The following is a 15455-nucleotide window of genomic DNA, read 5'->3' on the forward strand; positions in this document are numbered from 1 at the left end:
TTTATGATTTATTTTTAAGCAAAAATATCAGTAGCCTTTATACAGCTGCACTAGATGCTACCACTAGCTGCTCTGAAATTCCTGATGTATCACTTCTCCAAACTCACGGAGAAGTCTTAGGCAAACCAGCTGGCTAACTTGGTACAAAACCAGACTGACATTAGAAAGGACAACCAAACCAAGAGACTTCTTCCTTATTCCACACAGAACCTAAAGACATATGGGAAGTTTAAGTACTAACAGATTCAAGACATATAAAGATATTAACAGGAAAGCCTTTTTTTACAGGAGATACCTTCTCTTTACTTTCGAGATCAAAATAACTGCAGCATGTAACATGTCTGACCACCTCAGGTGCCCATTTTTATCCACACTTTGGACTGGTGACACACAGTGAGCCCCATTCTTCCGTTCTGCCCCTTACTCTGCAACTTCTTTCAAAAGGAGCCTCCCCTTTACAATCACCTAGAAAGTTACGTACTCTCTGCACCTCTGTTTTAGAGAAAGCTCACAGCAGCCCTCAGGGAGGAAGGGGGAGAAGAAGGGGGAGAAGCACCTGGAACTGGAACTGAACTGCAGCAATTCCCCTGTGCCCTAAGCTTACCTGTAGCAAGGCTTTCAGTACCTTTCCCAGGGTGAATTCAGTATCTTTCACAGGATGAAGGTCTTTTGCTAAACCAAGACGAAATGGTTCTTTGTAAACCAGAGTAAGGACACGACCTTTTTTATTTGTTGTCTCAGCTGAAATTAGTGATATTTATAAATGAAGAGCATCCTTTCAGAAAAGCTGTGACAGTTACCAGAACAGTAAAAATACAATAGAGTCCTGAGAGATAAAAATTTATTTATCTGATCAGCATGTCATGATATGGTCACAACTCATACAGCTGACATTCTCATAGCCAAAAGAGGGATGTTTTTTCTTTTTAAAAATACATTTTTCTTTCCAGCAGGAAGGATTTTTTAAAACAAACATTTCATACTAGGCAGGAATTAAAAACAATGGCTTTTTCAATATGACAACACCGCTGGTAAGCACTGGATCCTCCACCAGTGTCTTAATATTGAGATTTCAAGTTTTCCTTCCCACTCCCCGATTCCCCCCACCCCTCACAGAAAAACACCACACAGAAAAACAAGACAAAACCCAGAAGGGAAACAAAGAGGTAGACGTCACTACAACCATGGCGCTGTTTTGGAAATTGTGCAAGATGTCTCATGATGCTCCAAGGAGTTCCTTTTTCCTTTATTACACATTGCAGTATTGTAGACCAGCAGTTAACACAAAAGGTGACATGGAGCTAAGAGCTACTGTTAGGGAGAGATGCCAGGGCCACAGAATGAATGGTGCTGTTCCACTTGATATTGCTTTGCCTAGCTAGAGCTGCTTAAAAACAGACCACTCTTTAAAAATACACGTATCTCACAGTAATTACGGACTTGCTCGCAACGAGGTTGGAGTCACATCATTTTAGGATGGTGGTAATGCAGGGTCAATGGGGTCTCAGGTTCTGCTCTTGGCATGCCCTCAACTCAGAAATTTAAAGATTCATTGGTACACAGTGACTTGCAGAGAAATTACGCAGCCTGAGCACCGGCACAGCTTCCAGAGGGCGCTGGAGTGAGTGAGGGCGGGGCTGCAGAAGCTGCTTTCCCCTCTCTTCCCTATTGCTACACTCCTGCCCTTACCACTTCTGGCATAGAAACATTTGTCTCTGTGTCCTTCCTTATGAATGCTCTAATAAACAATGTTATCTATCACAAATTAACACTGCAGCTGTGTAGTGAACCAAAGTGTTATTTTACTATTTGTTGTGTTTATGGTAAGCACAATAAAGGGTGTGTGTCTATTAGTTATAAGCACAATAAATATAACCAAAGAAAATCATCTAACCTATTAAGGATTAGAAGTATATGAAATAATCTTGAAAAAAAAAATCAACCACACACACAAAAAAGAAGGAAAAGAAACCTAATAATCTTCACATAGAAATGCTGCTTCTGGTATTTGTCTACATTTCTGAAAGACATCTTGGCTGCTGAAAAGATCTTATTAAAAAATCCAATGAAATAAATTCAGCAAAATAATTCCAAACATGACCAACCCTCTGCAGAACCACTGACAGTCCCTCCAGGCTTCTGCATCCATTTTTATCATATGAAACAAAAACACAGGTAACACAGGAGGGAAGGAGAAAACTGGAGGAGAAAATAACTGGTACAAAAAAAACTCTGTTCATCATACAATATGAACATCATGGTAGAGTAATTTTAAGGAACTAACTCACTTTAATAGGACAGCTGTTCAGTGAATAATTACTTCATTATCCCATGATAAAATAAAAGGTCTAACTTTAAAATGCATAGAATCCTTTCAATGACTTATTTTGTATCACAGCCAGGCAGTCTACAGTTTTTACAGAAGAAGTAGAGCTGCTCAGAAGCATTCATAATGTATGCAGACATTTTAAACCAGAGTACAGTTTCCATTTGCTCTTCCAATTGTTGTTTTGAGTTTTATTTAAAGAAGTGTAAAAACTATCAAATATGCAATTTTGCAAAACAACCCTTTATTTCATATGGCTCCATTATTTCCAAACAATACTGAATCCCAGATGTATAATTATTTAATGTGATTGTTTCAGATCACCACAAAGTCTCCAGCTGACTGTCAAGAGAATGCACCCAACCCTGGGCTCATGATTTGGAAATCCCAGTTTTAAGTACCTTTGGTCCCAAAATTTTGTCAAGGCAAAGCGGAGCAGTTGAATCCTGTCACACACAGTGATCGGTATCTGTTATTGTCTTGTACAAACAGGTGAAAAAAGTTAACAGCACTTTATGGCAGTGTCAGACAAAAAAAAGTTAGATCATTTGCAAACCAAGTGAATAATGAACAGTACCACAGTGATGCCTGTATTTTCACTGCAATACGATTTTTGCATCTTATTTTTGATGGTGGGGGTGGAGGAGGGAGAGGGAAGCTTTTAATTTTCCAGTAAAGCGAGTCAAACTGAAATCTCATTTTTCAGCATCTGGTGAGAGCAACTTAAAATAAAAATCCCTCCTGCAAGAGACACCACAGTTGCAAAACTAGACAGAACCATACATGGAGTCCAAGTACACCCATAATGAAGGCACACTCACCCCAGGGCACTGAAGAAACACTGCTCTATGTGGATGGGTAGATGCTTTTCACATAATGAGAATTCAAAGAGCAGCAAAGCTAAACCATGAGGACTTACATAACTTCAATTGTAACAACTTGTTTATGAACAATTAAATGTAGAAATGTAGAGATGTTTTGTGTGCAACCCTGGCAGAGAATCACCTTTATTTGCAATACACTCAAATTGCTTTCTTCTCACTTTGTGTGCAACAGCTTTCAGATAGCACTCTTTTCTGTGAATTTTTCATTCTTGATAATTTTATACATTTTTCTATTATTTTTCCCCTTAATATAAATTCAGAGTCATATTCATTTGTGATCAACTGTATGGTTCACTAACATAATTTCCATCAAACGCATTTTGAACTCTCCAGAGGAGGAAGCCCCATGGATGGTGCAGCAAAATGCCCTCTACATCCATAACACCAGCCAACTGCCAGAAGGTAGAACTGAACTGCAACCGACAGGAATTCATGTTTTACAAAGTAGCCTGCTAAGCTCCACACAGTCTGGACCAGCACGGTATTTATAGCACAGAATTTCCTAGACATTGTATCCACTTCAGTTTTTCCCTTCACAGCAAAACTTCAATCCAATTTATTCTCTTCATGAAGCAGCATCCAAGATCACGCTGGGAGGGTACTTTGGAGTTGCTTAACAATGGTTTTGTTCCACTGTCACCTACAGCAACTCAACCATGAGGAGACACAAGTCAGGCGCTCTTCACATTTTCCAGTGCAGGCAGGAAAGAAGCCTAGGACCTAAATACTATTTACTCACCCTACTGAAACAACTGAAATCAGTGCTTGAAAACAAAGTAAGAACTATAGAGGAACAAACTGAAAACGAACAGGACCAGATAAATCAAATGCTCATCTGAAACGTTATTGCGCATTACTAATTCCTTTAGGCAGCACCTGAACACTCGCTATTGACTGCAACCCACTGGGAAAAAAATAAAAATACTGCTTTTGAAAAAACAAGATGCTCTTAAAAGGAGTTCACAGCGTCTGTAAAGAACAATCTCCTGATGTGAGTAACTGCTGTGCAATCTGCTTATATAAACTTCCCTTTTTATATCACTCCAGTCTGTCCTAGCTCAAAATAAAACGAGCTGTACTACGGCCATCTGTGGTTCTGATCAAACTACCTGGTGGAGGACAGGAATAAGCAGCTTGCCACCTGTGTTTTGCAGTTTTAAAGATTCAGTCCCATGTGCAGTAGAAATAACCACTTACAGGGTAATGATGCTGGGCTGCCCCAACACCCTCCTGTAAAATAGCAGATTAAATACATTCATTCCATCAGCTGGACTTTAGCAAGAGCAACACAAAAAAACAAATACTCCTCAGACTGCCTCCCTGTCAGGGCATACCTACCTCTTTTTAATGGATTTTACATTACACCAGAATTCTGGTGTAAAGAGATGCTATTTAGAAATAGCATCTTGCCTTAAACAATGAAGCTATTGGCAACTAATATCTTTTGCCTCCAGGCTGCACTGGTGCAGCCATGCTGCTACATTTGTGAGGACAGGGGTGGCATATTTGACAAAGTATTTTTCCACAAAGCTGGGGAAATTGGCATTGCCTCGTGTTTTGGTATGCTCTTTGCTCCCCCACAGAAAGGGAACACTGGCTAGGTTTTGTATGCTGCACACCACCTACTGTGATTCATGTAGCAGCAGAGGGAGTGAGAAGGGGAATCAATATTGCATGCTCAGAGCCAAAACTACTGAGGGCTTACTTTGTTCTCAACAAAATTACTCTGTAAAAGGCAGTATGCCAACATCTGAAGTTCTGGCTACCCTGCTTGTATTTAGACAGATTAGTTTTATTTTAGGAACAGTTCTCACAAATCTCTGTATAATCACATAAACACAATGCCAACCAGACCTGCCAGAAGTAAGGCTGTACATCACAGGCATCCTTTCAAAAGTATCCTGTGCTACACATCTGAAAGTGTCTTCTGTTCCCATTTGCCCTTCAGTTCAACTCATCTTCTTTCAGTAAGATTTTAGCACAATGGTGAGCTAATTAATACTGTCCTCCATGTAGTTATTCAGAATAATTACCATACTTTTTTTTCAGTAGTATCTTCCTATAGATTTATGATAGCAATTATACCTATATTTTCTTTTTAAGAAACTAGTTTTTCTTCTATTACTCCTTAGCAAAACATTAAGATGGTTGGCATTGAATTATTTAAAAACTCTCCCACAAGTATATTTAGCGCTGTTGCAATTAGCAGGGAGAAAAAGGCCTCTATAAACCACTCAAAGGTCACCTTGGTTGGACTGCAGTATACAAAATACAAAGGTGGCTAAAAATCCCCAGCAACACCAGCAGACCTTCAGCAACAGCTCGAATCGCTCTGGCTTCCAATGTGTGACAAATAAAGCTTTCTTCTATTCCCTAAGTTTAATGTCTTTCCTTCACTGTATTTTTACCTTTAAAAGTGCATTTTCAAAACTGATGACAATCACTGAGAAGCATTCTGAACAAAGAGGGAAAATTAACCAAGTGACTTTATATTTTCCAAGTTTCCTCACAATACGAGATACTGGTAGCACACGGAACTGGGAGAGCTGATGGTAAGACCACAGCAGGGATGGGCTGATTAATCACATGTGGATAGCTTTTAATCACACTACAATGCTGCAATGCATTTTTGAGGACCAATTCCTCACAAAACAGACCTGACACTAGATCTTATTTGGGTCTTGGGTTTAGATCAATGTATCTAGTACAACAACTGCTGACTGTGTAGCCAAAAAGATACCACCACCAGCTCTGTCGAGTATCTTTGACTCCAGCACAATGAGTTGCAATAAAGTACAAGTTGTGCAAATGAGGAATCTCTACCACACCAATGTTGTACACACTACTGAAGAGACAAGTTGCTGAATTTTCTGAGCTCTAACTACATGCCAAGAAATACTTGTGGTGACAAAGCTTTCTTGCCACAGACATTCTTCTACGGTGGTTGTACGATTGCACCTTTTGTCCAAATGCTGAATTTGCTTAAGTGTGGGTGAGAGTATACATTTTTAAAAATACAGACAATTCTTAAAATAATACATCATCAGGTCACTATGTTACTGATCTTCACTTTTAGTGGAGTTTAAAATTCCCTCAAAGAGAGGTAAAAGTCCGTCCAGTATTTTCCTTTACTCTTGAATATTCACATTTGCACATACAACATGATACTCGTTTGCAAGAGCCTGGATTCCCATTGTGTCCTCAGGTCCCATTCCACTTTTAAAATAGGCAATGGTACAAATACTGAAAGATGCAGTACCACATACCGCCTGACAAAAATGCAAGTGATTGTATGCCAACTAGCCACAGGTTACTGAGGGTCATCTCCCGAGAAATAGCTTTTGTTTGACCCTTCGGTGGGGGAAAAGCTCCTACAAGAGAAAAGAAAACACATTTAATGCTCCTGTACAGGAACGACAGCCTTAGTGCACAACTCTTTACCACCACTGCTTGTCCCAGCAACAGTGCCCACAAATGAGTAATTAGTTTCTTATGTGCTGTGCTGTTAAAACTTGTGAAAGATTCTCCAGTATTACTGTTTATCTTCAATAAAATAAAATAAAATAAAAAAACAAAAACCAAAACCAAACCCAAACCCTCAATAAGAAAAATTTTCATTTCCTTAGAAACTTTAAGCATAAAATTCAAAGCATTTCTTAGAAGCAGCAGTCCTCATTGTACTCAATGTTTGCAGGGAGATCTGACTGTCAACTAAGTTTTCTGTGTTATTTTTGAAGTTTTATTAATATCTGTATGATCAAATTGAATGGATTCCATATCAAATTTTACAGTTGCCCGGTGATGGGTTTGTATACTGTGAAGAAGTAACACACAGACATTCTTGAGGTTCCTCTTGAAGACACACAGATAAACACACACACTTTTTTAAACAACAGCTTCCACATGTTGTTTGAACATTCACTGGCCAGTCAGTCATACAGACTAAGGAAACATTGTAATTTGCCATGGAGTTTTCCAGAAATACTTTACTGAAATGCTTGCTTAGATGGGAAAGAGTGGAAAGAGATACAGCTGACAATAATAAAATTTAATTTTTCCATATTTTGGCTTCTTCTGATTTGCAACACTAAATTAAATGTGTCTGAATACATCATAGCTTTATGAGCTATTTGCATATATTTACATCAGCATATCAAATAATTTGTTTTACATTTTACTGAGATGCACAAAGCCTTGATGATACAAACCACTTTTGTTGTTGTTCATCTTGAACAGCGCATATAAAAACTCTAAATACACAGAGAAAATTATGTATTTGCTGCAGCATTATGAAGTCTCAACTTCTCACAGAAGAACATGAAATTAATGATTCAAAAAGAGTCAAGACACAGCAGTGTCAATTTTTAATCTCAGGAACCACACAATTTGGGCAATTAGATGTCATCAGCAACTTATCTCTGTGCTTCACATTTGCAATCACTGAAGGAACTGCAATCAAGCATTTAAGACAAAGCTTTTCTTCCTCCATGAATGCTCTTAAATAAAAAAAAACCAAAAAACAAAACCAAAACCAACTAACTAAGAAAAAGCCTAAAAAAACCCCTCTCAGTGATATACATTTTCACATATGGGCAGATGTGCCACATCATTTATTCCCACGGCAAGGTTCTGTTTGTCCACTCTACACTGCATTTGTACTTCTAAGGCCCATTGGTTTTTCTGTACAGACAATGACTTCTGGTTTAAATAGCTTTCCTTTTTCTTTGGTACATACAGATGGCAACTGTCTCTTTCCCCTCTCCCAAGTCAACTCCTATCTTTGATCCTTCACTTTCCCAGCTGAGACAAGCCAAGTACTTTCAGTTGTCCTTCACAGAAATGATGACTCCTTCCCCTTAATCATCTTGGCATCTATTATCTTTCCCTCTTCCCAGTTCAATTCATATTTTTCAAACAGGGATGATGGACATGTATGCAGAATGTCCAGATGAGGTTTCAGATTTGGTACAGTGAGGAGTGTTTCCTGTTGCCCTGTAGGATGACACTGCTTACTTCTTTAGTTACCTCACACCAGTTGGCTTATGAGCACTTACAGGAAAGGCAGGGCAAGACTATTTACAAGAGCATGTAGTGACAGGACAAGGGGGAATGGGTTCAAATTGAAAGAGAGCACATTTAGATTAGATGTTAGGAAGAACTGTGAGGGTGGTGAGGCACTGGAACACAATGCCCAGAGAAGCTATGGATGCCCCATCCCTAGAAGTGTTCAAGGCCAGGTTGGATGGAGCTCTGAGTAACCTGGTCTAGTGGAAGGTGTCCCTGCCTGTTGCAGGGGGATTGGAACTAGATGATCTTCAAGGTCCCCTACCAACCAAATCATTCTGATTCATAGTGAATGAGGAGCACAATGACTTCAGTATACAATTACTCCTAGTTTATAGTTGCATTTTTAATTTTTTTTTTAATTAGTCCCCAAGTGTTTTTGTCCTGATAAATGTAATCTCACTTGCGTTACTGTGATGTTCAAGGTTATCCTGCTGAACACTTCAGAGAAATCAAGAATTTGCCAATACAAATTTCCTACAAACTGCTAAAATATGAGTCTGTTACTTACACCTACAGCTATTAACCCTAAATGGTTTTAATTTTATAAATGAAATGTGTAAAATACACCTGTAAGAAATTATGAGATGGTTTCATTTCAAATTTTAGGCATATACTTTTTTTGGGGTTTAATATCAAGAGGTCTAATATTACAGGTTTTCCCCAGACAATTAAAGTTCTTAACACTTAAGAATATAGCAAAAAGGAAAAAGGTGCTTTAGGCTTTGTTTCTTTGTCTTCCCAAATAAAAATATGCCAAAAGAATATATTCCTACTAATGATACTGTCAATGAAAACTTTTAAAGTTTCATGTAGCATTAAATGTTATTCCAGCTTTATGAAATAAGCTTCATGAACAGAGACACGTTCCTAAGCAGTGGGTATTTTAAAATAAGAAAAAAATAAGAATAAGAATAAAATAAAATCAAAAGGCTGAAACAGCACTAAGTCTTAAAACCATGCCAACTTGTGACCATATAATAGATCAGTACAAAGAGGGCTCTTGAGTAGCTTCAGGGATTCCCCTCACATTCAGCCTCAGGACTTTTCCAGGGGGTTTCCAAAAACACTTTTCCAGTAGGCCAACAAAAGCAATGCAAGGAAGTTCTCAACTTCATTCATAAATGGCAGTAACTTTAAATTATGCTAATTTATGCCTAATAAGGTCCATGTCATAGAATTTACATTTAAAACATGTCTTATTAATTCATACTGATTACACTGGCAAATTATAACCAATTATCCCATTTTGGAAGTACATTTCCATGAATAAATCTGATTATATTCATTATACTCTCTGAAATTCTGGACTAGTTAGATTTTCCGGATCTGACTAATTTCAATGGTATTTATAAAATAATGTCTTAAAAACAATAATTCTTTAAAATGTATGGACTACACTTGTATTTTTAAAGATACTCACAAAGTTATTTGTCTAATAAAGTCCAATATATACATTTGGATGCAATTTATATAGCAGGTCTGACTCTTGCCATCAATGATAGCTGAGTGACAGCAGAATTTCATAAAACAAAATAAATCTCCAGGTTGTTAAAGAATTCTATTAATCTTTTTAAACATTTTGATTGACAAATTAAGCACTCAAAACTGAATTAAAGCAGCCTTTGCAATAAATCATCTGATAGAATCAGCATCTTTGTTTAACACAGTCACCCTGGAATATTAAACTCAGCTGATTTGCAAGACTGAACACTTTCCTCCATCAACAACTGTGATTTGCTAATGAAGAGAATATTTTCCTTTAGAGACAGGCTATATTTTATAAACTTCCTTGCCTGTATATTGAAATAAAACTCAATTTTTTCCTCTCTGGACTTTGTTTTTCTTTTTTTATTGTGATGAATTCCTCTATTTTTTATCCTGAACACATTTTCTCAATTCCTCCCCACTGGAGGGCAGATAACATACTTCAGTATCAACTGGATGGAAAAAAAGAGCCTTGGGGAAACTTCTCCAGCTACAGTTTCAAAATATTTACCTGATATTTTAAATCACATTTGCCAGTATCCCTTAAGTAATGCTATTAATGTCCTAAGTTTATTCAAATTGCACTGATCCATTAACATTGAAAGTTTATGATGACAGAAGTGATCCCCACAGCAAGGAGGCCAGTACTGACAGCACAGGGTTGTAGAGCAAGGCTCCACAGACTTTGTGTGATGTCATTCTCACAGACCCTTCCAATTAGAGCAACTTTTGGTTTAGTTTAACATGAAACAGAAGAGGACTATGGGTTTGGAATAGACCTGCAGATAATTTTGATCAGCTTTCTCTAACAGCAAGTGTCAGAGGAACATGCTAAACAGCCACACTAAGCAGATAAAATAACCTGCCTCACACAAGGATATTATTTAATCCTTCTTAGTCAAAAACTTTGAACCCCGAAGGTTTTATATCCCCTCCAAACTTAACATAAGCTCTGAATACTTTTACTATACATTTAAATGGTCACTACCTCTTTGCATCTTGCTAAATTATTCCACTCCATAAAATCTCATGGTAGCAAGGTTCACAGCTGAGTTTTATGTTACTGCAGGAAAAAAAAAAAAGTATTTCCTTAGATCTGCTTTGAATTTGACAGTTTTGAAACACTACCCTAATTCTAATGTTACTCAGGTAATTCACCTTTCATAGATAATTTTTTAATCACACTTCTTTGCTACATAAAAAGTAGTAAATATTATATCTCCTGTATTCATGTGAAGAATGCTTACACATTCTTACACCATTTTGAGATCCTTGTAAGAAAAGTCATTAGCAAAGAACAATTCTCTTTGTCAGATATCATCCTACCTGTTTCATAGAAATGTGTCAAGAGGTCCTCCTTTTCAATGAATCGTTGATACAGCCAGTTTGTGAGAGCTTCAGGCTCTGCAGGTACATCTTTAACTGGAAAAATCCTACCAAAGAAACAAACATAAATTAAAGCTGGAAACTGTATTCTGCATGTGAAGAATAAAACTCTTCTCCTTCTGTCCCAGTCCTCCACAAAACACAGAGAACAAGACTTTTGTATAAGTCTAACTGCATGGTTCATGCTTCCTCCAATTCACAGATCACATAGAAATTAAGGATACAAAACTGGAATACTCCAGCTTACCATTCAGAAGCATACAGAAGACAAAGGCATTAGTTTCTATCAAATAATGTACTACAGCATTTGATAAAAGCTAGTAAGTTGCTGGGGTTTTTTAATACAATACCACCACACTATATGTATTATTATCCCTAAAAAAAAACCAAACCGAGAAGCAATGAAGTTCATACACTGAATGAAATAAAAGACTGAGAAAATTCATCTGCAGTTTTGAAGAAACATTTCAACAAGCAGAAGCCACATAATGACATCACTAAGTACCAATAGCTCTTTCATACCCCAGAAAACATGTTTTCTGTGCTTTTCAAAGGATGCCAGCAGTTTTCTTTGAAATTTTTAAGGCGAGTTTTACACTGAAAATTGACCACATAAGTAACTGTACTCAAACACTGCTGCTCTACTTTGAAAACACCAATGGAAGAATTACTGATGTTTTGGTAGTTCCATGCCGAATACTTTGTTTGCTTAGAAAACCAGATCCAGGCCAGAATTCACTGAGGTACATACATACTGAAACCCCCAAATAACCCACCATACCTCACTGGATTTTTTTCAAGTCTTATAGTAACTGTGAAATCTCCTCAGCAGACCCTAAGTGCCTTTTGATATATACATGAACTTATACATCCACTGTGTTTCACTGGGAGGCCAGTGCAGAAGACATCTGTGTATCAGGCTGGCCCGAAAAATTCATACTCTGAAATGCAAGACCTTTACTGTAGGTTTCTCTTCCCAGGTGAGCTCCCACCTAGCCTGTCATCTACACCATGCTTCTATTTTCCTTAGTAGATTTTCATTTAATTTTCAACACAGTCTTGACTGACCATACTGCAAAGAATTTGAAGTAACACCACAATCATGTAGGCAGTCTCTGAACAGATACGGGAACGCTAGACTACCAAAATAAGATGCTTCTGAAGAATGCTTTTGTTGCTGTTATAGTTTTCAACATCTTTGCTTCCCCTGTTGCCAAGTCATTTGTCCCTCCTCTCTTCTGTATGATGCATGGAAAAATATGCTGTAAGTGGGGGAGATAAGCAGCAAAGCATTGCTCTAATGAGGGAATTAAAAATAATGGTGCTTTGGTACACAGAGAGAGCTCCCAACATAAGGAGATGAACAAATTTATTTACCATCTATGGTATCGACATGAACTCAGCTATTTCTGTAGTCTTTGTAGCAATTATACCTACATCTTCCTCACACTGTGGACTTCTCTGTGCTCCAGTAAAGCCAGTCTCAGTAACCAGAAATTAGTAACTGCTATCTCAGATAAAATAGTGTTTGAAGAAAAGTCTTTGGTGAAAGACAAATGTTATGAAATGCCAGTTCAGTAAACAGCTCAAGTCTTTAGTGTGCATACTAAGAACAACGACAAAGACAGCCAAAAAAGAACTGTTTTATCTTGAAGCCCAGATGTTCTACAGCAGGTTAAAATTAAAACATGTAGAGGCAAGTAAAAAACACACCAACAGAGAAAGGACCATTTCTGTTGAGGGTATAACACTCTGAAAGACTTACTCCGTGTCCCCAAACAGAAGTGAGCTGCCAAGCACTATTTTTACTCTCTTCTGCCTATCTGCTGTGAAGAGATAAAAAGGCTCAGCAACTGAATATTGTGTTTCACAGTATATTTCTGAAGGACAGATGCTTGCTTACGCAAGTTTTAAGACGGTTGAGAACTAACAGAATGTGTGTGTGGGCTCAGGACAAAAGTCTAGGGTTACCTGGCTTCATATGCAGCCTCCATGGTAAATTATAGATACTCTCCACCTCTGCCTTCACTTCTCCCTTACCTAATTGGTAACAACTCTACAACTCAATCACCTAGTTAAGCCTGATATTTTGCCAAGAATGTACCTTCTAGTCTGAAAACATTATCAGATGACCTTGCAAGATACCCACTAGAAACAATTGTTGAGCTGGCACTTCAACGGAGTAGCAAAGTAGCACAGGGGACACCAGTATTGTGAGAGACTAATGGAACACAGCACATCACTTTTCTGCTTGAATCCATCCAGGTTCTTGTGGGAATCAATAACAGTACCATCATACTTGAATCTCTGGATATAAACTCTGTAGCTAAAAAGTTTAAGAAGCAATCACTGTTACACCCAGTTTAAATTAATATTAATAGAGTGGAAAACAACTGGTTTTCCAATAAAGCTAAACTGGCTGCCACAAGTCAGCAATGGTAAGTGCTAGTGTATTTAAAAGCATTTTCAAATGTATTTTTAGATTATTCAGAGTTATTTTTACTGGCAGAACATTCTTACTAATGACTGAGCTAAATTAGAGATTAAATATTAAAAAAAAAAATCCTCAAACTCTGGAAACAAGCCCTTTCTGTGCCAGAAAAGGCGATGCTAAACACCCCTGTATCTGTACTAGACATACTGCTGATATCATCATTCTCTGCCCATCAGATGGCTCAGCTGGCATCTGTGCTTTAAAAGAACACTCTCTTTAAGGAGACTGGGTTCAGGAAAGGTAACTGAGCAAGTCTGTTGTTACAAAACTCTACACAGATAATCCAAAACAATTGCAGAGAGTCATTTCTCTGACTGGAGCAGAGTCATCCCTGGCCACTGGATGTGATATCTGCCAGGTCTAATGTTAAAAGATGCAGGAAACAGTTTCTTCTTGTCAATGAAATGTGTAAACAGGTATCAACGTGGTCAGAGCATGAGCATCACCTTGGCTCTACCCCATCTCTGAGTATGCAACATCAGGAATGCCATTAGAAGCAAACAGATTGCTGATCTCCTCAGGAAAATAAAATGTCATCATCACATAGAACTGCCTAGGCCAGAAACAAGGTCAAAGTGTAGGATCTGAAGCTCCTAGAATCTCTTGGGCTTTTGAATCTTTCCAGCTTTTGGACAAAACAAACCTCACATTGCATGAAAATAAGAGCATCTTTATTCCCAGTGTGGCAAACAAGGAATTTAATAGCACTGGATAAGATAAATTGACCAGAAAATTCAAGTGGAATGGAAATACCTTCTTTTGTTTCTCATCACAGGAACAGCTGCTTTGCTATCATCAGGGGAATTGGGGAAGAGGCTAAAAGCAGTGATACCACAGGCTGCACCCTGAGAAGTTAAAGTGGTGGTAGAAGTAAAGATGTACTCTGATGAGAATCTGCAGAGCTGTTGCAGTAATGAAGCACCGTCTTCTCGCTGGAGGTTCCCTACCAGCAGCTGAGGTGACACCAACTGCAGGACACTCTGGGTAGGTGAGGGACGGTGACTTCCTTAAACCACTACACAAATTTGTATCTATGTCCCAAACCAGAACATATGAGAATAAATGACAGTCCAGGAAAGAAGAAAGGATTTTAAAAAGCAGGAGATGTAACTGCTGAAGACACATTGGCATACATATGAAATTGTGGAGAATTAGCTACTGATAAGCCATTTTTCAGAAGATACCAAATAATTTTCAGAAATACAGCATTTTAAGAAACACTTAATCTCTCTTAAGTGGTCCTTATTGGAGAAACAACCTCTGATTCTGTATTTAAATTCTGAAGTTCATAGATACCACTAAGTACTACTACCTGCCTTTTCTCATCTGTCCTACTGCGAATTCAAGTTCTGTATTACCTGCTACTCTTTATAAATCATAATATTACTTGCTGTTTCAATGACTCTAAATAAATTCAGGACAGTGAAGGGTGTTGGTAGAACTCAGGCATGACCAAAAATAAGTCACTTGCGTAAAAAAGTGTATTAAAATATACTGCCAAACGGGATGCCCTTCACAGACACTTCTGCAAAACTCATTCAACAACCACGACGTATTTCATCTTATTTATAGCTCAGAGCCTCGTTTATTTCAATAAATCTGTATCAACGTGGACACAAAAAAAGAACCTCCTCAGTAGTTGAAAGCTTGTTTCAAGAGCGGCACAGTGCAAAAACTGGTACTAGGAAGAAAGGTGACAGAGCAGTCATTCGCATTACGGCACAAAGGCGGCTGAGTTAGCTGGGAACAGCCAGGCACTTCCACACGGCACAGACACAGCACCCTCTGCGTCAGAGGTGACTTGGGCTGGCTC

The 15455-nt window shown here is 38.1% G+C and overlaps 1 protein-coding gene across 3 annotated transcripts in view; it reads right to left on the reverse strand.

The window, feature by feature from the left end:
• Positions 1-824: 824 nt before the first annotated feature.
• Positions 825-15455, reverse strand: part of LPGAT1 (lysophosphatidylglycerol acyltransferase 1) — a 66726-nt gene continuing 52095 nt past the window's right edge. For all 3 annotated transcript variants that reach the window (XM_051783739.1, XM_051783741.1, XM_051783740.1), the window contains 2 exons: positions 11089-11195; positions 825-6581 (listed from right to left, as the gene is read on the reverse strand). In XM_051783739.1, the coding sequence (XP_051639699.1) occupies positions 6430-6581; positions 11089-11195 (259 nt within the window). In that variant the 3' untranslated portion in view covers positions 825-6429. The remainder of the gene's footprint in view (positions 6582-11088; positions 11196-15455) is intronic.

The sequence above is a fragment of the Manacus candei genome, unplaced genomic scaffold, assembly GCF_025592945.1.
Source record: "Manacus candei isolate 608988 ecotype Guabito, Panama unplaced genomic scaffold, ASM2559294v1 h1tg000017l, whole genome shotgun sequence".
Taxonomy (NCBI): Eukaryota; Metazoa; Chordata; class Aves; order Passeriformes; family Pipridae; genus Manacus; species Manacus candei.